This window comes from Chrysemys picta, chromosome 3, assembly GCF_011386835.1.
Source record: "Chrysemys picta bellii isolate R12L10 chromosome 3, ASM1138683v2, whole genome shotgun sequence".
Classification (NCBI taxonomy): domain Eukaryota; kingdom Metazoa; phylum Chordata; order Testudines; family Emydidae; genus Chrysemys; species Chrysemys picta.
Genome location: NC_088793.1, coordinates 57,567,680 through 57,595,400, shown reverse-complemented (window position 1 = coordinate 57,595,400; position 27,721 = coordinate 57,567,680). Strand labels below are relative to the sequence as shown.

The following is a 27,721-nucleotide window of genomic DNA, read 5'->3' as shown; positions in this document are numbered from 1 at the left end:
TATGAATCTGGATTTGCATCTCTGGGAAGTATATTCCTGTAGCTACGTTTGAAGATCTAAAAGTCTGGTTTTCTGCCAAAAAAGTAAATTTGAGCAATGTTTATGCTCAAAATGATTCTGAGGTCAAAAATAGCTTGAAAGCAGTCATCCCTCAACTTCAAAAGACAGAACCCAAAGCAGGACCATGTAGTAGCAAATGACTTTATTAGTACACAGTACAAGTTCCTTTTAAATACATCAGATCCCAAATGGATATAAAAAGAATATAAAGATAAAAACGCTACTGTAAAACCATACAATGCTGTCAAAAATATGGAGGGGACCTCTATAGAAATTCTGTGGGACGTTACAGTGGAGTGGAAGCCAGCAGGGATAGGGATCGTGCGAAAAAATGTTTTTGATTATGTATATATCTCAACCCAGTTAACGGGGTGTTCAGCATATACTGATGAAGTAGATTGAAATTACCTAAAATAAGTGCATCAATATTTAATTTTCAAAGATAACTGAGCTAGAAAGATAAAAAATAATTAAAGTCAGAGGATATTTAAAAACAAGATACTGCCCATACAAATAATTACCTAAAATATTTTATCGTTAACATCAGGGCTGAGGTAGAGAAAAAATATTTATATTTTTGTATTCTTATTATACACAGTCTGTAAACATCAACATACTATCTGGGCTCTAATACAGCTATTTCTAAGTAAGAGCGTCTTCCCCTTTATGTCCAACTTCAGAAATAATTTGGAGGATCCTCACTATTGCTACTGATTTTACATGGAAGGTGCTCAGATACTACAGTGATGAGTGGCAGTGTAAGACTAGGATAGAAACATAGTTGGGTGGGGTCATCAAACTACTAATAAAATATCCTCCCTACAGAATGAGTTTTGCATTAAGATTCAAGGCTTAGTCTGTCCAGGGGAAACCAGTTCCACAGCCATGAGTTCTTTCACTAAGAAGGCAGAGTACCCAGCTCTTGTGCTAGGTATACCCTGGACTCCTGATAGAAGACGGTTACTCACCTTTGTAACTGTTGTTCTTCGAGATGTGTTGCTCATATCCATTCCAATTAGGTGTGCGCACGCTGCGTGCACGATCGTCGGAGAATTTTCTACCCTAGCAACACCCGGTGGGTTGGCTGAGGAGCCCCCTGAGTGGCGCCTTCATGGCGCTGGATATACACCCCAGCCAACTCAGCGCCCCCTCAGTTCCTTCTTGCCGGCTACTCCAACAGTGGGGAAGGGGGGCGGGTTTGGAATGGATATGAGCAACACATCTTGAAGAACAACAGTTACAAAGGTGAGTAACCGTCTTTTCTTCTTCGAGTGCTTGCTCATATCGATTCCAATTAGGTGACTACCAAGTCTTACCTAGGTGGTGGGGTCGGAGTGAGACATCGCTGAGTGCAGAACCGCTGATCTGAATGCAGCATCGTCTCTAGACTGCTGAACAAGCACATAGGGAACAGCGAAGGTGTGGACCAATGACCAAACCGCCGCTCTACAAATGTCCTGGATCGGGACATGAGCCAGGAAGGCAGTTGAGGAGGCTTGGGCCCTCGTGGAGTGGGTGGTGAGGCGTGGCATCGGGGCACTGGCCAGGTCGTAGCAAACACGAATGCAGGACGTGATCCAAGAGGAGAGACGTTGTGAGGAGACCGGTAAGCCTTTCATCCGGTCGGCCACTGCAACGAAGAGTTGTGTCGTCTTTCTAAATGGCTTTGTACACTCAATATAGAAAGCAAGGGCCCTGCGTACGTCCAAGGAGTGCATACACTGGTCTTGACGGGTGGCGTGCAGCTTAGGATGGAAGACCGGGAGAAATATATCTTGGTTCACATGAAAAGCTGATACCACCTTGGGAAGAAAGGCAGGGTGGGGGCGAAGCTGCACCTTGTCTTTATGGAAGACTGTGTACGGAGGCTCAGACATGAGCGCCCTGATTTCAGAAACACGCCTTGCTGAAGTGATGGCTACAAGGAAGGCTGTCTTCCAAGATAGGTAAAGGAGTGAGCAGGTAGCCAATGACTCAAACGGGGGCCCTGTGAGCTTGGAGAGAACCAGGTTAAGATCCCACGCCGGAACGGGTTGATGTTGCTGTAGGTATAGCCGGTCTAAGCCCTTGAGGAATCTGACGACCATCGGGTTAGAGAAGACCGAGGAAGCATGTTCTCCTGGGTGGAACGCTGATATAGCGCCCAGGTGAACCCTGACCAAAGATATCGCCACGCCCTGCTGTTTTAGGGATAGGAGGTATTCAAGTATAAGTGGAATTGACGCCTGCAAGGGGGAGGGTGGCCCGCTGCTCGTACCAACAGGAGAAACATTTCCACTTGGCTAAGTAAGTGGTCCGTGTAGAGGGCTTCCTACTTCCCAGCAGAATCTGTTGCATGGGATGTGAGCATCGTAGCTCTGTCCGATTCAGCCATGGAGCATCCACGCTGTAAGTAGGTCGGGGTGACAGAGTCGGCCGTGGTCCTGAGAGATCAAGTCCGGGCACAAGGGAAGCGTGATCGGAGTTTGTACCGATAGCTCCAGAAGCATGGTGTACCAGTGCTGTCTTGGCCAAGCTGGAGCGACTAGAATCATACGTGCCTTGTCTCTACGTAGCTTGAGCAGTACCCTGTGGACCAGTGGAAATGGAGGGAAAGCATAGAACAGCTGGTCTTTCCACGGTAGCAGGAAAGCGTCCGACAGGGAGCCCAGAGATCGCCCTGGGAGGGAGCAGGACACGTGGCACTTCCTGTTGGCGCGTGAGGCGAACAGGTCGACCTGGGGAAATCCCCACCTCTGGAAGATGGAATGGATGATATCCGGGCAAATCGACCACTCGTGCGTCTGGAAGGATCTGCTGAGACGGTCCGCTAGAGTGTTCTGGACTCCAGGGAGGAACGATGCCATGAGATGTATCGAGTGGGCAATGCAGAACTCCCACAGGCGAATGGCCTCTTGGCATAGGAGAGACGACCGGGCTCCTCCTTGCTTGTTGATGTAGAACATGGCCGTGGTGTTGTCTGTGAGGACTGACACGCAACGGCCATGTAGGAGACCGAGAAATGCCTGACAGGCTAGGCGCACCGCCATCAGCTCTCGAACATTGATGTGCAGAGCTAGTTGGGATGCGGTCCACAGGCCCTGTGTATGGTGCTCCCTGAGGTGAGCGCCCCAACCTAGAGATGAAGTGTCCATGAGGGAGGGTTGTAGGGTGTGAAATGGCACTCCTGCGCAAACTGCCTTGTGATCCAGCCACCGGGTGAGAGAGGTCAAGACCGAGTTCGGAACCGTGACCACCATGTTCAGGTTGTCCCGGTAAGGACGGTACACCGATGATACCCAGGCCTGAAGTGGGCGAAGCCGAAGTCTGGCGTGCCTGGTTACGTAAGTGCAAGCGGCCATGTGTCCCAACAGGCCGAGGCACGTCCTTATCGTGGTGATTGGGAAGACCTGGAGTATGTGGATGATGTTTGTGATGGTGTGAAACCGAGTGTCTGGCAGAAGAGCTCGGGCGAGCCTGGAGTCTAAGACTGCCCCGATAAACTCTATTCTCAGGGTTGGCTCCAGAGTGGACTTTTCTTTGTTGAGTAAAATGCCTAACTCATGGAATGTTTGTAGTGTTATCTGGACATGAGCTTGAACTTGCTCCCTGGTGTGGCCGCGCACCAGCCAGTCATCTAGATACGGGAACACCTGTATCCTTTGTCGACGAAGGTATGCTGCCACGACAGCCATACATTTGGTGAATGCTCTCGGAGCCGCGGACAAGCCAAAGGGAAGGACGGCAAATTGGTAGTGCACATTGTTTACTACAAATCGAAGGAAGCTCCTGTGAGAGGGGTAGATTGCTATATGAAAATATACGTCCTTCATGTCGAGGGCGGCGTACCAGTCTCCAGGATCCAGGGAAGGGATGATGGTCCCCAAGGAGATCATGCGGAACTTCAACTTTACTATGAATTTGTTGAGTCCGCGTAAATCTAAAATGGGTCGCAGACCCCCTTTTGCTTTGGGGATCAGGAAGTAGCGGGAGTAAAACCCCCTGCACCTTAACTCTGATGGAACCTCCTCTATGGCCCCCATAGAGAGGAGTCCAAAAACCTCCTGTGTAAGGAGATGCTCGTGAGAAGGGTCCCTGAAGTGGGACGGGGAAGGGGGGTAAGAGGGGGGGAACGAAGAAAACTGGAGATTGTATCCCCTCTCCACCGTGCGAAGGACCCAACGGTCCGAGGTTATAAGGGACCAAGCATGGTGGAAACGGGAGAGGCGATCCCGAAATAAAGGGAATGGATCCTGGGTAGTGGCTAGCACACCGTCCTCGAGTGCACCTTCAAAAATTTTGCCCAGGCCCTGAAGGTGGTCTAGGAGGGCCTTGGTTCTGACCGGGTTGGGGGCCAGTCAACCTCCGTCTACCACCTCGCCCCCGCCTTCTGGGGAAGTCCTGTCTTGGACGAGGAGGAGAAGGGTAGAACCTTTGTGGCTAGGGCCTAAAGGGCCTGTGCTGGGGTCCTGGGACATGCATCCCCAGGGAGCGCATGATGGTTCTGGAGTCCTTGAGGCTCTGCAACCGAGAGTCCATCTTGTCCGAGAACAACCCCTGGCCCTCGAACGGCAGATCTTGCAGGGTCTGCTGCAGTTCTGGCGGTAACCCCGATACCTGAAGCCAGGAAACACGTCTCATGGCTATCCCAGATGCTAGTGTCCTGGCGGCAGAGTCCACTATGTCCAGGGAGGCCTGCAAGGAGGTTCTAGCCACCTTTTTACCTTCCTCCACTAGGGCCCCGAACTCCTCTCTCGAGTCGGGGGGGACCAACTCTTTAAATTTATCCGTGGAATTCCATGAGTTGTAATTATACCGACTCAAGAGCACCTGTTGGTTTGCCGCTCTGAGCTGCAGACCCGCCCTTAGTAAACCTTACGTCCAAACAAATCGAAGCGTTTGGCGTCCTTTGATTTGGGCGCTGCCACCTGCTGACCATGACGCTCTCTTGCGTTCACTGAGGAGACCAGTGAACACGGTGGAGGGTGTGTATAGAGGTACTCATGGTCCTTAGAGGGGACAAAGTACTTCCTTTCTACACCTCTGGCAGTGGGAGGAATGGAGGCCGGGGTTTGCCATATGGCATTAGAGTTAGCCTGGATCGTACGAATAATGGGCAACGCCACCCGGGATGGGGCATCAGCTGAGAGGATGCTCACCACCGGGTCCTCCACCTCCACTATCTCCTCTGCCTGTAGGTCCACGTTCCGTGCCACTCTACGTAATAGGTCTTGGTGTGCACGGAGGTCTATTGGAGGTGGGCCTGAGGTTGTGCCCGCCACCGCCTCATCTGGGGAGGATGAGGACGACGCCTCAGGGGGTAAAGGATCCAGATGAGGGTCCAGCTCCTGATGTGCAGGATCCCCTGCACCGGGGTCTGGGACCTGCATGGGTGTCGGCACGGGAGCCTCCATGCCCCCTGGGGGAGGACAGGCGATGGTGGCCTCAGGTACCCTGGGCTCAGAGTGTGCCGAGCGAGAGGCCGCTGGTGGAGCCCCTTGAGCTTGGTGATATGCCCATGGGGTCCAGAAAGACCAATGTGCAGGGTCCTGTCTAGGGTCCTCTGCCCCCTCCTGCCAATGGCCCAAGTCGTCTGCAGCCTGACCCTGAGCAGGGTATGCTGATCGGGAAGCTCCTTCCGACGAGCGAGACGCCGATCTTGAGGGCCAGGGCGGTGCCGAGCATGATTGCAGGGGCTCGTCCTGGAACGGTGCCAAGCGGTGCCGGTCCACAGGGAGCGGTCTCTGCATGGTGCCGGGGAGCGGTACCGGGATCGAGAACGGTGCCGATGCCCATGCCAGTACCGGGATCCAGATCTGGATCGCGAAGACGAAGACCGGCTGTAGACTCAGTGCCGGGAGCGGCCTTGCGAACAGGAGCAGCACTCATACCGGTGCCGGGAACTGCGTCTGGACTCCGACCGGTACCGATGCTCAGGTCAGTGGCGAGAAGTAGACCAGTACCGGGAGGAAGATCTGGGCTGCGAGTACAACCGGCGCCAAGATGAAGATCAGTGCCGGGACCTGCTCCAAGACTGGGAGCGGTGCCGCGAGTCCACGCTCGGAGATGGAGGGCATATCAGGGCAGGCTTGCCCCTGGATTGCACCGTGCAAAGGGGATGCGGTGCTGCGGTCTGAGCTGGTGCCAGCTCCGTGAGGGCGATGAGGTATTTCGCCGTCCCAAATGTCTCCGGCGTAGAGGGGAGACAGGGTTCAACCACAGGACGAGGCGGTGAGCCAGTCCGCACCGGACTCAACGGCCCTACATCCGGTGCCGGAGTGAACAGTGTTGACGATGCCTTCACCCTCTGGCGTTCCGAAGCCGGACGCGGCTCTACCACCGGTGCAGGGGGAGCCGGTGCCTGTTGGACGGCAGCGTCCTGGGTCTTGCGGGGTCTTTTATGTCCTGGAGACAGGGAACAGCGCCGAAGGACTTGCGGCAGACGCGGTGCCAACAGAGGACGGTGCCGTGGGGCCTTATCCGCGTCTCCTTGCGGTGCAGTACCGGAGGGTGCCGCTGGGGCGCTGCACACCGAGGCGCTCCTCCATGAGGAGCTGCTTAAGTCTAAAGTCCCGCTCCTTTTTGGTCCTGGGCCTGAAAGCCTTGCAGATCTTACACTTGTCCGTCTGATGAGATTCCCCTAGACACTTCAGACAAGAGTCGTGAGGGTCTCCCGTTGGCATAGGCTTAGCACAGGTCGCGCACGGCTTAAAGCCAGGAGCCTTGGGCATGAGCCCGGCTGCGCGCCGGGGGGGGAAATGGGGATAAAAGCCCCCTTAACCCCCGCTAACTATTTATAACTACTCTACAAAACTATTAACAACAAACTACTAATCTATAAGTATATAACCAACAACTATCTACAAGAATGAACAAGTAAAGCTATAAAAAGCAACAGAGGGTCCTGTGGCACCTTTAAGACTAACAGAAGTATTGGGAGCATAAGCTTTCGTGGGTAAGAACCTCACTTCTTCAGATGCAAGAAGTGCATCTTACCCACGAAAGCTTATGCTCCCAATACTTCTGTTAGTCTTAAAGGTGCCACAGGACCCTATGTTGCTTTTTACAGATTCAGACTAAGACGGCTATCCCCTGATACAAGTAAAGCTAGGGAGAGTGGAGAACAGCTATGCCGCGCTCCACAGTTCCAACGACCGTCATGAGCGGTAAGAAGGAACTGAGGGGGCGCTGGGTCGGCTGGGGTATATATCCAGCGCCATGAAGGCACCACTCCAGGGGGCTCCACAGCCGACCCACCGGGTGTTGCTAGGGTAGAAAATTATCCGACGATCGTGCACGCGGCACGCGCACACCTAATTGGAATCGATATGAGCAAGCACTCGAAGAAGAATCATAACTGTGGGTCCCAAAGAGAAAGGTTTTTGAGACAGCTGGGTTGTAGGCCAGCCAATGCTTTGTGGAGGACTAGAACCCTGAAATGGACTTTATGTTGGATAGGTAACTACTGTAATGTATAAAGCACTGGTATGATGTGGCATGATGGGCCAGTGCTGCTCAGCAGATCAGCTGCAAAGTGTTTTACCAGCTGCAGCTTCCAGGTGACTTTTTGTTTATTCCAGATATAGTGCATTACAATAATTTAGCATGAATATGACAAAGTCATGGATCACCGTAGTTAGGTCTCATTCAATAAGGTCTGACACCGTTTCCTGATCAGCTATAAACAGAAGAGGTTTCTAGCTACTCATACTATCTCAGAGTCTACACTCCAATTTTGCACATAACCTTGATAAAAGGGATGTAAAATACTAAACAATTAAACCGTTAACCCCCAGCCCGGCCGTCTGGAGCAGCCCCAGCTGTGCTGGCCCTCCAACCCCATCCCCAGCTGTCTTGCAGGAGCAGCCCTGCAGCCCATGCTGGCCGGCTGGAGCAGCCCCTTTCCTTTAATCAGTTAACCTATTAAACAACATAATTGTAATAATTTAAATGGTTAACTTTTTTAATGGATATTTACCTCCCTACTTGATAATTGAAGAGAGGAGGGAGAAAATACCTTCAATTTGAGATTCCGGTCATAGTTTTTGCTTATTCTTGAAAATATTTTACTCTTAACCAGCATCACCTCTATTTTGCCTAAAATAAGCCCATTTTATAAAAATATATAATATATAAAATAAAATAATCTCATGTTCCAGGTTGTTTCTGATTTGTCTCTTCTCTTCTAAGATTCCCCATAATAGGCTTTTCTCTTCAAGAAGTTATGAATGCTATCATTAATTAAGTTGCACATTTTGATTCATGACTGGCAAGGAATGCCTACATGTAACAGCAAGTACAATGGGTAGACCAGCTAGGTAGGACTCCTAAAGAAAAATATATTATTCTGCACAAATGCTACCTCTCCAGAGCCTGAAATTTATCTTCTAAGCTGGATTTCTTATTCAGAAATGTAATTAATTGCTGCTTTGTAGTAAACATATGTGTCTTTTAATTACCATATATACTCGTTCATAAGCCGAATTTTTTTTAGTAAAAAAGGAAAGCACCAGAGAAGGGGGTCGGCTTATGAACGGGTATAGAGAGGGAGAGTTGAGACACAGGCCCTCCCCCCCAACAGAGGGAGCCAGGAGAGGCAGCACAGCCAGAAGGGAAGAGGCGGGCACAGAGTCTCTCCTCTTCTGGCCACGCTGCTCCCCCCAGCCTCTGAAGCAGCTGCAGCTCCGGGGCTGGCAGGCTGCAGCCATGCCGCTCGGCCCTGCTCCCCGGAGCAGGCTGTGGCCACGCCGCTGGAGCATGCTGAAGCCGTGCCACCTGGCCCAGAGACATCCTTCCCTGGCCCTCCCCAGATAAGGTGGGAAGGGATGGGATGGGGAGAGTGTGGGGGTCCCGGGCTAGGGGTGGGGTCATGTGGAGGATGGTCACAGGGGTTTACTCCCCTCTCAGCTTCTCCCCACCAAAAGATTTCCCCACCAGTTGCTGTCCCAGCCCGTCAGCGTAAGCAGCTGGCGCACCGGGACACTTTGTTTACACCGTGCCTGCAGACGCTCGAGGTAAACAAACCATCTCAGCCCACCAGCGGCTTATCCTGATGGCCCTGGGAGCGAAGGTTTGCTGATCCCTGAATTATAGGGTCACCTTATGAATGGGTTATAAAAATTTTCTATTTTTACTTATCCACTTGGGGGGGGGGCGGAGGGGGGCGGGAGAATAGGCTTATAAACGAACCGGCTTATGATCAAGTATATACGGTACTTTTTAAAATCACATTTCACCAATTAGCATCAATAATTTAATCCACAATTATAAATGTAGTACAAAAGATACACTCAAAGTTCTACTCTTCTGATTTTCACAAACATAGCAGAAAAAAGTAGAATTTGTAATCTCATTGAAAACCTACCAGTTTACAGAATAAAAAGGTCATCAATAAAGCTTTAAAAGATAGAATTTATTCTATGCAATGTTCAACTGTCAGATTCAATACTTACCCTCAATGTGTGATGTTCTTGTGCTAGTAATGCTGTGACTTCCTCCTGCAAGGTAATGATCTCTAGAAATTGCCCCCACAGAGCCATCAGAAGAGAGCAAAGCTGTGCAAGATTCATGTTTATAAGTTCTGCCAGTTCATCAGGATTTTCCATTTTCTGAAGTCAGGAAAAAATATTCTTACTAAATCTATAAATGCTTGTTTATAGATGATGCCTTCACATGTACACAAAACCAATGAAATAAACTCAGTTTCATATGGTAAAGTATTTACCCTTGCAACAATTCTACAAAAAAAGAACTCTTAAACTATAGCTTTTTTGTCCAAACATCAAAAACAATTCACTTAATTTAAAGTTACATTACTAACAGAACACTTTTTGTGAGGTTCCAGATATTACCCCGGAAAGTCTTTTAGAATCAGGTCACATCGTCTTAAATTACAATAAGAACTTGACTCGTGTCAACTGTAATTTTAAAATGAAGGCCAGGTTGTAACCACTGTACTTGGTAGTGTTCTAAACTACAGTGTGAAGTACAAAAACTAGGAATCAGGAATTAGAAACGTGTCACAGCCAATGATGGGTGTTGCAGGGATAAAACTGAGATACTGATGTTATCTTACAACTAGTTTAAAACAAGAGTCATCTCCTCTCCAGAACTGACCCCACTAATTAGGACCGTGTGGTACTTGTATTTTTAAGTCAGTTTGCTTCCTCAGGGCCCACTCTCACGGGGTGTTAATAACCTCATAGAACCACAAAAGAAAGATACATAGGAAATGAGTCTTTCCTTCTTCATAGTTTACTGCATCCCTAGGACATTCTCTCGTAGCATGGTTCTATTAGAGTTAAATGTAATTTGAGTGCTAGGGGTGGTGTCTTTGGTTAGTATTCCCCACAATAAGGGATCTTAATAGTCCACTACTATGTATATTTTAACACTAATCTAAACTGATCTCAAAAATACAGCACCATACATTAAAATTGCTATTGGACCAGCTGCATGTTCTTGAAGCCCTACTATAAACATATGAATGGCAGGAGAAGTGATAAAAGAAGGTAATTGAAGTGAGAAATGATCAAGGTATTGAGGCAAAGGTTTTAGCAGCTGAGTCAGTAAAGAAAGAGCAGATTTTGGTCACGTTTCAGAGAAAGAAGAATCAGGAATTACATGTAGTGTGATAATGCACAAGTCCTTCCTTCTTCAGTTCCTTCCCACTATTTCAGAGTAGCAGCCGTGTTAGTCTGTATCCGCAAAAAGAAGAACAGGAGTACTTGTGGCACCTTAGAGACTAACAAATTTATTAGAGCATAAGCTTTCGTGGACTACAGCCCACTTCTTCGGATGCAGAAGTGGGCTGTAGTCCACGAAAGCTTATGCTCTAATAAATTTGTTAGTCTCTAAGGTGCCACAAGTACTCCTGTTCTTCTTTTTCCCGCTATTTGTTGCTCTCATTTGACATTTTGTCTGAACTTTAGGCTGCATGCACTTCAGAGCACAGCCCAGGAAGAAGGAGGGGGAGGGGCAGGGTAAAGGCAGCTTCCATCTATATTTGTGCCTCCAAGATTCTGTTTTGGGGGCTAATACTGACCATAGTGTAAATTAGAGAAGTCTAATGGGTTGCTCTAATTTTACCTGGCTGGTAATGGGTAGTTTTGCAGAATTGCGCAGAACTGCCGGACCAGAGTGTGCTCCAATCACCTCCTTTCTTGCCGCCAGCCCTGCTATATTCTGACACTGTGAGGTAGGCAATTTAGGGATGCATCTACTGGTCCTATACGCTGCCCTTCCCCAGGAAGCTCTTTCTGACCTCTGTAAACCACTGTAGCAGCATAGAAATCATAGCAAGGAAGGCTTAAAAGGGACATTAAGGAGTCAACAAGTTTAGCCCAAGCTGAAGCAGGACCAAGTAAATTTAGATCATCTCTGACAGGTGTTTGTCTAACCTATTCTTAAAAACTTCCAATGACAGGGATTCCACAACCTCCCTTGGAAGCATATTCCAGAACTAAACTACCCTTCTAATTAGAAAGCTTTTCCTAGTATCTTACCTAAATCTCCCTTGCTGCAGATTAAGCCCATTATTTCTTGTCATACATTTAGCAGACATGGAGAACAATTTATCACAGTCATCTTTATAACAACCCTTAACATATTTGAAGACTTTTCAGGTCCTCTCTCAGTCTTCTTTCCTCAAGACTAAATATGCACAGGGTTTTTTTTTAAACCTTTCCTCAGAGTTGTTTTGTTCTGAACTCTTTATCATTTTGTTGCTTTCCTCTGGACACTCTCCAATTTTTCCACATCCTTCCTAAAGTGTGGTGCCCGGAACTGGATACAATACTCCAGCTGAAACCGCAGCAGCGCCAAGTAGAACTGGATACGTACCTTCCATGTCTTACATAAAACACTCCTTTTAATACACCCCAGAATGATGTCACATTGTTGACTCGTATTTAATTTGTGATCTACTATAACCGCCCCAATCCTTTTCAGCAGTACTGCCACCTAGCCAATTATTTCCCATTTTGTAGTTGTGCATTTGATTTTTCCTTTCTAAATGTAGTGCTTTGAGATATCTTAGACATATTTGGAGACACAAGACTGGAGAGAAAAGACAAAGGACAGAGATTTGGTAATCATTTAGGTGAGGATGAGAGAAGAGATGGGGAACAGAGACAGAATCTCTAAGTGATACTAATGGATAAGAGAACAGGAGAAAGGAAATGATGAGACACCTCTGAAGAAGATTACATGGTGATCACAGCGACGCAGGGGAAACCAGAAGAATGCAGAGGTGAGGAAGCTGACAGAGGATCTAAGGAAGAGAGGTGTGATCAAATATGCCCAAAGAAGGAAAGAGATAAAGAAGACTACATAAATGTAAGAAGCTTTCAGTATGTGAAGCAACGTTGGCCTGTGAAACACTTCCTAGTGGTCCACAGAGAGCTGGCTAGTCACATGGTGCTGACTTTCCTTGTTTCCAGCTTTCACATCATATTAAATACAGGAAAATATTTATTTTTAGCAAATGTTTCTTTTCAACCTAAGCTATACTGCTGTATGCAACTGCCTCAGTAATATTATGGTATTGAGAATGAAGGGGAAAGTGGACTGCATATTCCTGAACAACAGGGGAGATGGACCACACTAAGAAAATATTTGTGAACTCCTGCTTTAAGCTTTAGGAAAGGAAATCCAAAGGCATACTTGAAATTGTGTGTGTATTAGCAAAATAAGGAAAGTTGAGTGAATGAAAGTAGTGAGGGAGACTGGGACAGTTGTGGGATAGTAGAAGGAAAACATCAGAACCTGGAGAGGAGGTAAAGTAGAAAAAGAGAAGGCTGTTGAAAGAAAATCTTGTTTTTTTTTAATTTTCTCAGATTCTAGTCAGAGAAGGATTAGAAAGAGAAGAAGACATCTTAAAAGAGAGTAGAATGGAAAGAAGAGTTGGTAGAGTTTGGCAGTGAAGAGTCCATCTGGAGGAGAAAAATTATCAAAATTAAGATTGAGTCAGTAATCTTTTGCATTTCAAACACCACTAGTAACCATATCTCTCAACCTGTCACAATCCGTAAGTGGGATACAGCATCTCTTGGAATAAGCAACAAACAACACAGAAAATAAATTACCAAAATCAATAATTTTTCTCTGCAGCAATCTATGAAATACTGATAGAAAATACTTTGCTTTTAACTTATTTTACATTTATTATGAATAAAAGACAAAAAATACCTTTACTTCTTCACACAGTTCTGTAAGGCGAGCTTCTACATCTATGTTCTCTGGAAAGATTAGGATGCATATGCATGAAATTATATTTTACCAAATTCACACCCATATTTTCCAACTTGTAGAACAAATCAACTTCCCTCATAAAGCAATTTAACAAAAAGACTCAAAGAAAACTTGATGTCATTTAAAGTAGTACCATTAATTTGAAATCTAGTACATTTCCAAATCTGAGCTACAACGTTTCAACTAATTATTAAGACCTGGAGTCTTTATGTTATTGTTTCATTTTATTTTATAATTACATCTGCCTGTTTTTAAAAAAATCTCTCCTGTAGCTGTTTGAAAGACTTATAAAAACAATGGGAAATGAGTAACTGACAATACTGAGGGAACAGGGACATATGGTATGCTGACAAATACACAAAGAAAACCTATTGATAAAGAAAGAAAAAAATTTCCTTTGATCTTAGTAACCTTAGATATTACCTATTACAACTTTTCATACAGAAGTGTGATTTTTTTAATTGATGATATCCCTTTAAAGTAAAACAGCATAATAGAATGGAATTGACATTTGTATCTTAGTGATTTGAAGTTCATGATTTAAATCAAGACTACGGTCATGATGATGCAATCAGATCAGTGTGGCTGGACCCCTGCACAGCCTCACTCACTTCAATAGGACTCATTTTCATGGATTGGATTGCAGGATCAGGGCCTAAGGGTTGATTATATGATGTACATTCCTTCTTTCAGGTAACACATAGGCCTCAATCCCCTTCTAAATGTGAAAAACTAAGCACATAAGTAGTCCTGTTGAAGTTGGTGGGATTGCTTGCATGACTAATACTCACACGTGTAAGTGTTTTCTGGAGCTGTTTCACAGTTATAAACAGTTATTTTCTGAACTTTATTAATTGTTCATTTTTCTCAACTAAAGAAAACTTCTGGACTAAAATGCTTTCATATCAATAGACAATTTTTGAATAATTAAAACTTTAATTTATTCTTTTAAGAAGTCTGTGTAGACACTGTTTTGTATGTACATAAGCATTTGTATTGTTGTACATCTAATGTACATATAATTTGTATATGTATTTATATACTTGATAGTGTAAAAATAAACATTTCGCATAAAATTTTCTAAAGCATCTAAATGACTTAAGAGCCTAAGGGGCTTATGAACTTTTAAAATTTTTATTCTTTAAAACTATTCTTTTAAATATCTGCAACTGACGTTATCAGAAATACTGCAGCTCTGAAATAAATAACAATTAGAACTATTTTCTCTATACATTTGGAATGGCAGCATTTTTTCTTTTGAAAGAGTTATGCTCTAAACAGTAGAATCTGATCATGTGCAGGGCTGAGAATGGGACACAACCTATTTAAATAAAAAAGAGGGTAGCAACTGAATGCCAAGAACACTTACAAAACAACTGCATATTTCTCACCTACTCAAAAAGAATCTATTTTTAAAGAATTCTCTCAGATGAAATACCTTGTCAAATAAGTTGGCCAGGCTACCAAAGTTACCACTTTTGTTACCTTGATTCAAATTATTCAGGGAATACATATTTGTTCAAAAAGAACTACTCTTCATCATTTCAAGTTGTCAATATTGTGAAATCACACATGACAGCAGCTTGAAATTAGATCACAAAATGTGGATGACTTATTTATAAACATTCTACTTTTTGGACATTCTTATGTGCCATCTTTACTCACACTGTTTAATAAGAATAAATTTAGTGGTGAAATTAACAGGACTGTTTGCAGAGTAAGGTCCAGTTCTTACAAAGATTTATGCATGAGCCTCACATCATAAACTCTCAGTAATCTCACTGATTTATATTGCCAGGAGATAATTTATTTCTTCAATTGTCCTTGATTTTCATGATATTGTAGGTATTTCAAAAAATGGAATACCAGATAACTACCCTAGACTAATCTGTATACAAACATTAATTTAGGGAACATTCTGCCATCTTACTTCAGGCTGCATGAATAAGGATGGCAGAATATACCGCAAAATTAATTTTTGTGTTCAATTTGTATGGTTAATTCCATTTTTGAAACATTGCAATATCATAAAAATGAAGGACAGTGAGGAAATACATTCTCTCATGGAAACATAAGAGTTAACACAAAACCTCTTGTTATAAAAATTTTAGGATATACTTAATATTTACAGAATGACAAACATTTACTTAATTTATATTAATGAATTTCTTACAATGTTTTGGGTAAAAATGTATTTAAAATACCTATTTTCAAAAAAGCTTGAAAGTAACACCAAATGACCTAATCTACATAACTAAAAGCCTATTTCGTTTTGAGAAACCAAGCTTTCAATTTGTAGTAATGCAAGTTGTCAGAAACTAGTAAAAAACAGCAATTAAAAACAATTACATACACTCGTATAATCTAAATGGCTGATAAAGATAATTATCCCATTCTCACAACAACTTAAATGAAAATTTGTCATCTGAGATACATTTTCAGTTGTGTGTGGGACCATGCAAATTCAGTTACTTGTGAAAAAAATTATTTGGCTTATTCAACCATCATCATGCTGAAGGTTTACCATGCATGTCAACTGCAACCCAAAATTGATTTTACACCCCAATTATAAAACTTTGAGGAACAAGTTGAAAGATGAAACTGAAACTATAATACTATAATTAGCTGAATACAACTAACCTTCAATCATATCACCTTATAAAGTAAAATATTCTGTAACGGTAATGTTCATCCAGCAATGATTTGATAGGATTTTGCTGGATTGTTGGTTAAAAAAAAACAGTAAAAAATTCCAGACAAAACACAGTCATACTTGGTCTACACTAGGCCTACTAGAACTCTCTGCACTGCCATGTAAGAGACCTGTGACTGATTTGTGGACCAGTTTCTCTCTCCCCACATCTGAGCTGGAGTGTGCTACAATATCATCCTCCCCTGGCCACTTATGGAACAGTGCTGACAATCTCCAAAAAGAGAACAGCTGCAATTTAAGCCTTGAGAACAAGTTGGTTTAGAAATAAGAGAAAACAAGTCGGGAGGGCTCCAGCAGAGACATGGAAGATTCCCCAGGAAGAAAATACATTCATCTTTAGAAATTTAAAGTTGTACCAATTAATGAAGCTAAATGAAATTCTTGTTTTCTCCAGTTATTTGATTTCAAATCAGCTGAAGCCATTTAACTAATCAATCACTTCTATTTTATTAAACAGAAAGAAACTAAACTGCATATCAATAGTGGTAGCTCATTCCACTGATATACAGTGCTAGATTTAGTCCAGCCACTGTTTTCACTGGAGTTCCACACACTTGCATCAGGGTTCAATTGATTAGTTTTTTTTGCTCCTCCTTAAACCTGAAACAAAAATACTCTGCACTAATAATAAAAATCTAAGGGATTATATCACCTGCTTTAAAAACATACCTAGACAGGCGTCTCTCTGGGTTCGTAGATATTTTCTTCTGAGAAGGCGTTCATAAAGGACCTGCATGCTGGCCTTGGCTAGTTATAAGGATTGCACACAGATGACTAGTTACTACACTCTTTTTTTTTTTTTTTTTTTTCAATCTGTGCTTATTTGCCTTAAAGTTAGTAAGAAAGTTTATTGCTAGCCTAGAAATTAGTGCAATTAGAATAGAACATTAAAGCATATAATTTTAGTAAAGTTTCTAGATTAGGTGTTACTCATGATGTACATTAACGCTGTTTTTGAAATTTTCTAATGCCTGTTTTGTTTTTTAAAAACGAATATTGATCAAATGCTAACAATTAAGTTTATTTATAAAGTCCAACAGTATTTTTCGTATGCTGTTGCAAATTCAATTTGTTTAAAAAAATACAGATCAACATTTTGAAATGAATAAAAATGTACATCATAGAATTAAGGGAACAAAAGAAACAAAATTAAAGCAAGATAAAGACATTTTATTTAAAACAAAGAATAACAATACTTTTTATGAGATCTAAAAAGGATTTGGGATTTTTTCTCCCCAAAAGCCTATTTGAATCTCGGATATAAAATATACTTTACCATGTAAAAACTCAAAATAAACAGTAATAACAAATGACAAAAATAAAACGTGTATTATAGAATGTGAAAATCTAGTGTGAAAGGTTTTTTTTTAATTTTTACAGAAGTGCAGTTGTCTCTGATTATTGCTAGTTTTTAAAGAAAACAGACCTTGTTCTTAGCTATCAGTAATGGTTATTTTCCAGAAGCAAAAAGTAAATAATGTTAGCAATGTTAGTATCTGTATAAACAGCTTTAGTCACTATTGTCATATAGTCCAGATATAGGTATATACAATATAACAGAACTAACAGAAAAAAAATTCACAGACAAGAAAAAAGGAAAGATATTACATACTAAACTGTAAAGATTGAGAAAAAATTAAAATATAGAAAATATCATCAATAAATGTATAGTATATATAGAAGACAAGTCCATTTTCAAAGCACTAAATATATTATTTTTGATTATTTCTGTTCAAACTTGTAGAATCTCAAAGTAAATTAAGATTCTGAAAGTAAGTATTAGCCTAACCCACGTAACACTATGGGAAGCTTTACACTGACTTCAATGGGCCTTGGATGATACTCTATAGTTGTATTATTCAAATCCCGGTTTCTATTTTATTATATAGAAATTTTATTTTATACAATGTGTTAGGGAACTGAAGGAAAAGCTGTGATTCATTCAGGAGTTGAATCTGGAGTTTCAATTAAGTAATTTTGGTATTCTAAGCATAACTTTACATAAAGAGTAAAACCAATAGATACTATTTGGCACATAAGGCGTTTCCTTACTAAAAGCTGAGTCATTCACATAAAAAGGGTGCACCCCGCCACAGGAGGATTAAAGTAATTGGCACACAATATACTATGCACTGTGACTATAAGCACTGCTCCTGTTCTTGTTGATAGAAAGCCTAGTTTCTAGTGTAAATGGTACTTTAATGATCATAAATTTTTATGCAGGAAAAAAAGGCACTATATCAAATAAGATTATAGTAGAACCTCAGAGTTATGAACACCATGGGAATGGAGGTAGTTCATAACTCTGAAATGGTCGTAACTCCGAACAAAACGTTATGGTTGTGCTTTCTAAAGTTTACAACTGAATATTGACTTAATACAGGTTTGAAACTTTACTATGCAGAAGAAAAATGCCTCTTTCCTTTTTTTGGGGGGAGGGAGGGTAGTTTACATTTAACACAGTACTGTACTGTGCTTGCTTTTTTTTCTTCTTCTTTTGTCTCTGCTGCTGCCTGATTGTGTACTTCCAGTTCCAAATGAAGTGTGTGGTTGACTGGTCAATTCATAACTCTGGTGTTGTAACTCTGAGGTTATACTGTATTTATGGGGTATTCCTCATATAATAAATTCTTTTCTTTCATTTTTTTGCCAACACTTTTCACGTCTCAAAGTCCTGCATGGTAAATGCCTACTGATTACTCATCCTATAATGTTAACAGACAAAGCTAATTAACAGTAGACGAAATGGTAACCCCTATCAAATAACATACTCATGGATTCCAAAATGCCCTCCCCCCCCCCCATTTTTTTTAAAGCCAAAAAGTTTTGATGTTCAACACAAACATGCTTGATGTAAACTCTAGTGGTCTTTAAGAATGCCAATGTATTATCCCTTTACACCTATGCCATCTTTTTGGTTCTACAACTCAAAACAGACATTAGCTTAGTACTAATCTTGCATGTTAGAGTATGTCTACACTTAAAATGCTACAGCATAGACATTGCCTACACCAATGGGAGGGGATCTCCCATTGGCACAGGTAATCTCCCTCCCTGAGAGGGACCTAGCTCTGTCTACACTGGGGGTTAGGTCTGTATAGCTATGTCTCTCAGGGGCATGGATTTTTCACACTCCTGAGAGACAAAGATATATTAAAGTAAATTCCTATTGTAGAACAGACCTATTATTAGAACCATATTTTTAAGCAGTATTTCCTTAGCTCCATTTGCAAAAGGTGGCTGATTCAAACTCTAGTCAGTCTCTTTAAAATTAATAAAATTTATCGAGTCCCCTTGCATGCTTTCTCATCGTAGAAATATGTTCTCTAACTGTTCAATTTTAATCATGACGAGAAAGTGGCTACTCTCAAAACTAAGCATAATCTTACTGACTGTTCAGTTACATAGATTTAGTCCATAGTGTAATCTGTTTTTCCGAAGTCTCAGACAATTAATATTATGTCAATTTAAGAGCATCCAGCCTTTAAAAAACAAAAAATTGACTTAGAAATAATTTCTTCTTGAGGCCTTATTTTCAAGTTTTCCTCATGATGTTCTTTTCAAATCAAAACTTGCAGCATTTAGAATTTTTTTTAGAATCAAACTTTAAACTTATTTATATACAACAATCATGATTCCTTACAGCATGCACATAGGCATAATACAGTATTTAGACTAGGGTGGGGATTTGCTTCAAATATTTTTAGTACTAATATAATGATTTGAAAAAGCTTCAAGAAAATAATTTAATATCATGTAAAGCCAGTTTTTAAATCTTATTAACTTGATGGTAGTGTTTTTTGTTATATTTCTGATCATTACTATAAGACTCATTTCAATTCCAGTAGTAAAATAGCAGGTGCACAACAGGTACAGGTAAGATGAATTATATTTCAGTCTAGAAGAAGGGAGAGAAAACAGGCTTTTCTAAGGAGCACAGCAAGAAGACAGAAAATTTCTTTGTGATAGAAAATAAAGTGATTTATTTTCTTGTGTTCAGCATACCCAGTTCTATTCGGTGAGAGGAGGGGAGCTCCTTTGCTACCATGATGAAATAGCTGTGTAACCCTTTAAATGCAAGCAGCAAACTGGCACAAAGTGTATAGTGGAGATTGTAGGCATGATTCAGGAAGGACTCCGCAATCACAAAACTGCAACCCTAAAAAAGGATTAGTATACATATTAATTACATACTATAAAATTGCACTAGCAGAATAACTAAAAAGATTTTCTATAGATCATTCTCCACCCCAAACTCATCTGAAACTGAAACTCATCCATGGGCCTGCAATTTCCACTGGAGTGCAATCTCACAAAAAAGATAAACACACTAAATTAGGGCGGTCAAGCAATTAAAAAAATTAACCATGATTAATTGTACTGCTAAACAATAATAGAATACCATTTATATAAAAATGTTTGGATGTTTTCCACGTTTTCATATATATTGATTTCAATTACAACATGGAACACAAAATGTACAGTGCTCACTTTATATTTATTTTTATTATAAACATTTGCACTGTAAAAAACAAAAGAAATAGTATTTTTCAATTTACTTACTATAAGTACTGTAGTGCAATCTTTTTATCATGAAAGTTGAACTTACAAATGCAGAATTATCTACAAAAAACAACTGCATTCAAAAATAAAACAATGTAAAACTTTAGAGCTTACAAGTCCACTCAGTCCTACTTCTTGTTCAGCCAATTGCTCAGACAAACAAGTTTGTTTACATTTGCAGGAGATAATGCTGCCCACTTCTTGTTTACAATGTCACCTGAAAGTGAGAACCGAAGTTTGAATGGCACTGTTGTAGCCGGCATTGCAAGATATTTACCTGTCTGATTTGCTAAAGATTCATATGTCCCTTCATGCTTCAACCACCATTCCAGAGCACATGCGTCCATGCTGATGGTGGGTTCTGCTTGATAAGATCCAAAGCAGTGCAGGCCAACGTATGTTCATTTTCATCATCTGAGTCAGATGCCACCAGTAGAAGGTTGCTTTTCTTTTTTGGTGGTTCAGGTTCTTTAGTTTTCACATCTCAGTGTTGTTCTTTTAAGACTTCTGAAAGCATGTTCCACACCCCGCCCCAATCAGATTTTGGAAGGCACTACAGATTCTTAAACCTTGGGTCGAGTGCTGTAGCTATCTTTAGAAATCTCACATTTGTACCTTGTGTTTTGTCAAATGTGCAGTGAAAGTGTACTTAAAATGAACAACATGTAGGGTCATCATCCGAGACTGCTATAACATGAAATATATGGCAAAAAGCGGGTAAAACACTGAGCAGGAGACATACAATTCTCCGCCAAGGAGTTCAGTCACAAACGTAATTAACGCTTTATTTTTTTAACGAGCATCATCAGTGTGGAAGCATGGCCTCTGGAATGGTGGCCGAAGCATGAAGGGGCATACGGATGTTTAGCATATCTGGCACGTAAACACCTTGTAATGCCAGCTACAAAAGTGCCATAAGAATGTCTGTTCTCACCTTCAGATGACATTGTAAACAAGAAGCAGGCAGCATTATCTCCTGTAAATGTAAATAAACTTGTTTCTCTAAGTGACTGGCAGAACAAGTAGTAGGACTGAGTGGACTTGTAGGCTCTAAAGTTTTACACTGTTTTGTTTTTGAGTGCAGTTATGTAACCAAAAAAAAAATCTACATTTATAAGTTGCGCTTTCATGATAAAAAGATGCACTATGGTACTTGTATGAAGTGAATAGAAAAATACTATTTCTTTTGTTTATCATTTTTACAATGCAAATATTTGTAATAAAAATAATATAAAGTGAGTACTGTACACTTTGTATTCTGTGTTGTAATTTAAATCAATATATTTGAAAATGTAGAAAAACCCAAAATATTTAATAAATTTCAATTGGTATACTATTGTTTAACAGTGCAATTAAAACTGCAAATAATCACAATTAATTTTTTAAATCGTGATTAATTTTTTTGAGTTAATTGCGTGAGTTAACTGTGATTAATCAACAGCCCTACACTAAATATTTTAAGTTTTCTATAAAAGGGAACTTGAAACATATATCACAGCCTTTTGGTAAAATTCTTCCCTTTATGGCATGTCACTAGGCATAGTAAAGTGCCTTTAATTACGTTTGCCCTTTATTACCATTCAAAAAGAATTATTACCCAATAAAGATCAGAAATATTATAAATAAAATAGTCAATCAATAATATTCTTACATCTGCTGATAATTGTTTTGTATAGTTATTGCCGAAGACCACACTTTCAAGAGTAGGAATCACAGTGTCCCTGTTCTGTGCTGGTGTGTTCCTGTTTAACCAAGTATTCTTCATGGGGCGGGGAAAGCTGCCAGAACCATTTAAAAATAGAGAAAAATATCCACTTGATTATAAACACAAAGTGAATTGAACACATGTAATAAGGAGTGTATGCCACAATTATTTATCATAGTAGCAGAAATTCTTAACACAAATCATTTGTGTTTTTAATGAAAGTCAGAGGGAATCAAGATGTTCAGGTAATTACTGGTTTTGAGTACCTTCTTACAACAACTGCAAAGCTTGTTTGTTGAAAATTTCTTGAAAAGTATTTAAAAAGGACACCTTGGGTAATTAGATTGTTAAAAGTATTTAAAAATATTTCTGGGTGAACTGGTAACATTCTGCTCCAATGATGACTATAGCAACATGAAAATTTCTACTTAATTTTAGTGTCTTTTCACATTATACTGAGATGAGATATAAAGTTAAATTGCTCCATTCACTCACCACTGTAAGAGCCAAAACTGGGAGGAAAAATTTGTACACACAGAACACCAGCAAATTCAAAATTTTTGCCAGTATTGTATAAAGGTGCCATGGAAGGATATTACCCTGATTCTCTGAAAACATCATACGTACAAATAAGAACAGTTTTTGCTAGCAAATATGAAATTTGTGCACCATAGCTAAGGGGATACTGCAGCTTAAATAATAAATTCACCTTCCTGTAATATCGTTTTGAGGACTGACATTTACACGTGTACACTGTGCATTGGAACTCATGAGGAAGAGTTCAGGGAAAGAGAAGGAGCTGGCATGGAGTATTTGAAGATTCGGGAGGAAAGCAAAGAAACATAATTTAAAGAATCAGGGGGTAGCCGTGTTAGTCTGTATCTACAAAAACAACAAGGAGTCTGGTGGCACCTTATCTGTTAGTCTTTAAGGTGCCACCAGACTCCTTGTTATAATTTAAAGAAAAATCTGTGTTTAAGAAACAAAATCAGTACTATTAGTGTGATGCTGTTTGTTTTTCCACCCACCACACTTGTTTTTGATGTGTTCTGTAAACAAAAAAATTTGTGATTCTCCCCCACCTCCCTCCTCCCAACCCCATATGAGGAACAGTTTAAGAGAACTTGGGGAAGGTGTTTGAAGACAGAATCTATTGACTCCTGCACATTTAGGAGGCTAGGCAAAGGATGACCAATAAAAAGGCAGGGCAGAAGTTAATGCCACTGTGGCAGTGACAAGAACCTCAAAGAAAAAGGTCAGGGACAAGGTCAAGGCAGCAATGACAGCAACCGCAAGTGCACTAATAGCAGCTGCTGCAGGCACCTCCTTGTCTATTGGCCATTAACCACATTCAGCAGCTAATCCTTTTGGCTTCTGCGTTTGAACCAAATAGTCTTCTTCCAGTAAATCACCACGAGTAGATGAGCCACCACTTTCTCTGACTAGTCTGCAGCATAAACTGCTGTATTGCAAGAGAAAGTATAAAAGTCACCTACTAAGGTCAAAGACATTGACGTAATATATCTACTTAGAGAACTGCATAAAAATGAACTTTAACAGTGTTTCTGAGTTAGTCCCAGACTCAGCACCATTGTTGACTTGTATTGTAAAACTAATAAAGAAGATGTAGTCAGGGTCACAAACAGAATGTATATTCGAAAAAGGAGATGGTAAAAGGAGGATGATCTTGTCGTTAAGATGCTGCTCTGAGATTTTGGTAATCTGGGTTCAGTTCCCAAGCTCTGTTGCAGACTTTCTGTGAAAGTTGGGTTGGTCACTAAGGCTATGTCTACACTGCACACCATGGGTTCCAGAGAGCAGGGTACAGTAACTCCTCACTTAACGTCATCCCGCTTAACGTTGTTACATCGCTGATCTATTAGAAAATGTGCTTGTTTAAAGTTGTGCAATGCTCCCTCATAACATTGTTTGTCCGCTGCCTGCTTTGTCCACTGCTTGCAGGAAGAGCAGCCTGTTGGAGCTAGCTGGTAGGGGCTTGGAACCAGGGTGGGCTGGCAGCCCCCCATAAGCTCCCCCAAGTTCCCTGTGCGGCAACCGCCCAGCAGGCTATGAATTGCCGGGCAGTTCTGGTGTCCCTCCCCCCACTGCCGTGTGCTGCTCCTGCCCTCTGCCTTGGAGCTGCTCCTGGGAGCCTCCTGCTTGCTGTGCAGGGGACATGGGGGGGAGGAAGGTGCTGATGTCAGGGTCCCCCTCTCCCCGTTCCTGTACCCCATCTCCACAGAGCGGCGAGGGGGACACAACAGGACTCAGGACGGAGGGAGCTTGCTGGCAGCAGTTGCTGTCTCAACTTGCTGATCTACTTAAAATGGCAGTGTACTTAGAGGGGGGGTCAGAGTACTTAAAAGGGAAATGCGCGTCTCTGTCTGTCTCTCTCTCTCTCATACACACACACACCACCCAGCACTTTGGAAAGTGGAGGGATTGATGTGCTCCAGTTGGATAGCGTGAGTTCATCATCACGTTCAGTTTCCGCAGGGAATGTTTGCGGCCACTGCCATGCATCTATTGTGTTTCCTCCCTCCATTTGTGCTGCCTTGTAGAGTGTGAGGCTATATTAACAACGTGTTAACCCTTAAGGGCTCATCCGAGTGCTAAGTATCAGGGGGTAGCAGTGTTAGTCTGTATCCACAAAAATGCATCTGAAGAAGTGACGTTTTTTACCCACAAAAGCTTATGCCCAAATAAATCTGTTAGTCTTTAAGGTGCAACTGGACTCCTTGTTGTTATGATCTGAGTGCTAGTTCAACATTTAGAGCAAGGCATTCCCTGGGAAATATCCCACCCTCTTTCACCTTCTCACTTCACACCTCAACCAAGCTTCACAATCATCATTGCTGTGTACACTATTAAATTGTTTGTTTAAAACTTATACTGTGTGTGTGTGTGATTCTGTCTGCTGAAAAAAATTTCCCTGGGACCTAACCCCTGATTTACATTAATTCTTATGGGGATATTGGATTCGCTTAACATCGTTTCGCTTAAAGTAGCATTTTTCAAGAACATAACTACAATGTTAAGTGAGGAGTTACTGTATTTGTAGCTACACACCAGAATGAAAAGCAAGTTTCATCCACACTGAGGCTTGTAGCTACACAAGTTAGTGACGGTCTCTATGGCAATAGCGAGGTAGCAGGGGAAGGGGCTGGCAGCTCCCTGAAGCAGAGAAAGGCTCTGGCAGCAGGGAGCTGTCAGAACCTTTCTCCAACACAAAAAGAGAGACTCTGGCAGTGGGGAAAGGCTCCCACAGTGGGGAAGAAGCAGGATACTACACTGCTAAAAATAGCAGGGTACACAGGAGAGGCACTACTTGAGAGCATAGAGAACCATGTAGGGTACATACCCTAAGGGTTCTGATGTGTCTTTACTCACATAAGCAGTGCCTCACTGTCTATGTTGCTATTTACAAACATTCTAGAGGGACATGCAGTGTATGTATTCTACACATTGCTGTAAGGAGTGTGCAGTATAGACATACCCTTAATGTTTCTTTCCTCAGTTCTGATCTTTGTAATGGCAAGGGAAACAATACTTTCTTTCTAAATAGACAAGACAAAGGGTGAGCTATAGTCTCTTAAAATGTGTATGTACAGCACCAAGCACAATAAGACCCTGCTCTCATTTGGGACATCTAGGTACTACTGTAATACAAATAATAAATATTCAAATAAAACCATGCAGTAGGTTCTCTTACTGCAATAATGGTAAAAGCTGCTCAGTTAAGTCCTATTTTTGTTGTTGAGTCACAATAGTACAGATGTAGAATATAAATGTAGGCTACAGAGCATGATATTGCTTATTTGTATGTGGGGGGGAGGGGAGAGGAATAGATGGTTGTTTTGTTAATTTGGCATTATTAGTTTAGTTTACCTGTTTGCATAAATATATATACTACTTTAAAAAAAGGTTGGTTTGTAGGTTTTTCCATAGCTGCAGACAACCTAACACAACACTTTTAAAGCTCCATCAGTTAGATTACTGAAATGTAAGTTTCGTATGGGCACGTAAATAAGAAAAAGAAACTCTTAAAATAAACACTTTAATTCAACACATACTGGTAAGGCCATCAGAAAGGTACCAGTAGAGAATACCACCAAATACAGGGTCACTCCAAACCCTGCTAGAATGAGAATGTACAAGCCCACATACTCCTTTATTCATTATTCCACAGTGTCTTCCTGAAAAAAATAATTATAACATAACACTAATAATAATTAATAATAATAATTAATGGAGATATCCCATCTCCTAGAACTAGAAGGGACCTTGAAAGGTCATTGAGTCCAGCCCCCTGCCTTCACTAGCAGGACCAAGTACTGATTTTGCCCCAGATTCCAAAGTGGTCCCCTCAAGGACTGAACTCACAACTCTGCGTTTAGCAGGCCAATGCTCAAACCACTGAGCTATCCCTCCCCCCCACACTGTGGGGTGGGGGGGGGGGGGAGTGGTGTTACTCTCCCAAGCTCCTCCACCCAGGACAAAATGAAGCATCACATGCAGTAGACTATGCTCAATTCATAACAGGATTATCCCTCTTCTTTCTGGCATATCCTTTAATAATCTATGTAATAGTTAAAGCTGATGTGGATAGTGTCACTATGCTTCAGAGTTAACGGTCAATTTAAATAATCAATGGAAGTTTACACCTCAGCTACTTTTTCAAGCTGCCTGAACACTCAAAAAGACACTATCATACTGGTTATACTGTGTTCACATTATATAGCTTTTCTTCACATCTATGAAGGCTAGAGATGTAATAAAAAAATGAAAACAGATTCTGGAGTACAAAGTGTAGAAATCAGGAAAGAGTACTATCTCAACAAGCCACTGAGAGTCAGCTCAATTCAAATAAAATGGATAAAAAAGATAAATAAAATGAATAGATATCACCTCACCCTAACTACAGATTGTATGAACACTAGCAGAGGGTGATATTGCTTGCTCTCTACTTCTTTTTTCTTGGGTGTATTAAATTACTACAGTTATCTGTGTTTTACCTCCTGCACTCCTTTTATTCTAGCACAAACTAGAACTCAACATTTCACAGTTTTAGGAAAAAACAAAAAACCACCAAAACAGCTTCTAATCTAGAACATCATAAAGCACAATACATCATAAACATAAACTTACTCAAGTAAGTTACAATAACTAATACTCCAATACATTAATTGAATCTTATTAATGGGATATTACCTTATCAATGGCTGGTGTAGAGCAACCAAAGAAGCATGGACTGTAACAGATATGACAGAGAGGTGGAAGTAATCAAACATAACATTGACGTAGTGATGAAGGCCCTGGTGTAAGCTAAAGTGCAACTTTAAAGTTCGGCTACTAATTAGTTGCAGTGTGCTCAGATCATCTGGCCTTGAAAAAAAAAAAAAGTGTAATTACTGGAACAATGTTTTAAGTCATCCAATAATAAAATCCCC

The 27,721-nt window shown here is 41.4% G+C and overlaps 1 protein-coding gene across 11 annotated transcripts in view; it reads right to left on the bottom strand.

Annotated features, from left to right (window-relative positions):
• Positions 1-27,721, bottom strand: part of FAM135A (family with sequence similarity 135 member A) — a 149,212-nt gene that overhangs the window by 54,204 nt on the left and 67,287 nt on the right. For 8 of the 11 annotated variants that reach the window (XM_065587950.1, XM_024114417.3, XM_005280083.5 and 5 more), the window contains 6 exons: positions 27,483-27,656; positions 22,218-22,344; positions 20,009-20,162; positions 16,673-16,750; positions 13,228-13,277; positions 9,492-9,647 (listed from right to left, as the gene is read on the bottom strand). In XM_065587950.1, coding sequence (XP_065444022.1) covers positions 9,492-9,647; positions 13,228-13,277; positions 16,673-16,750; positions 20,009-20,162; positions 22,218-22,344; positions 27,483-27,656 — 739 coding nt within the window. The remainder of the gene's footprint in view (positions 1-9,491; positions 9,648-13,227; positions 13,278-16,672; positions 16,751-20,008; positions 20,163-22,217; positions 22,345-27,482; positions 27,657-27,721) is intronic. The other 3 variants (XM_065587951.1, XM_005280086.4, XM_008178149.4) reach the window with 1 other exon arrangement.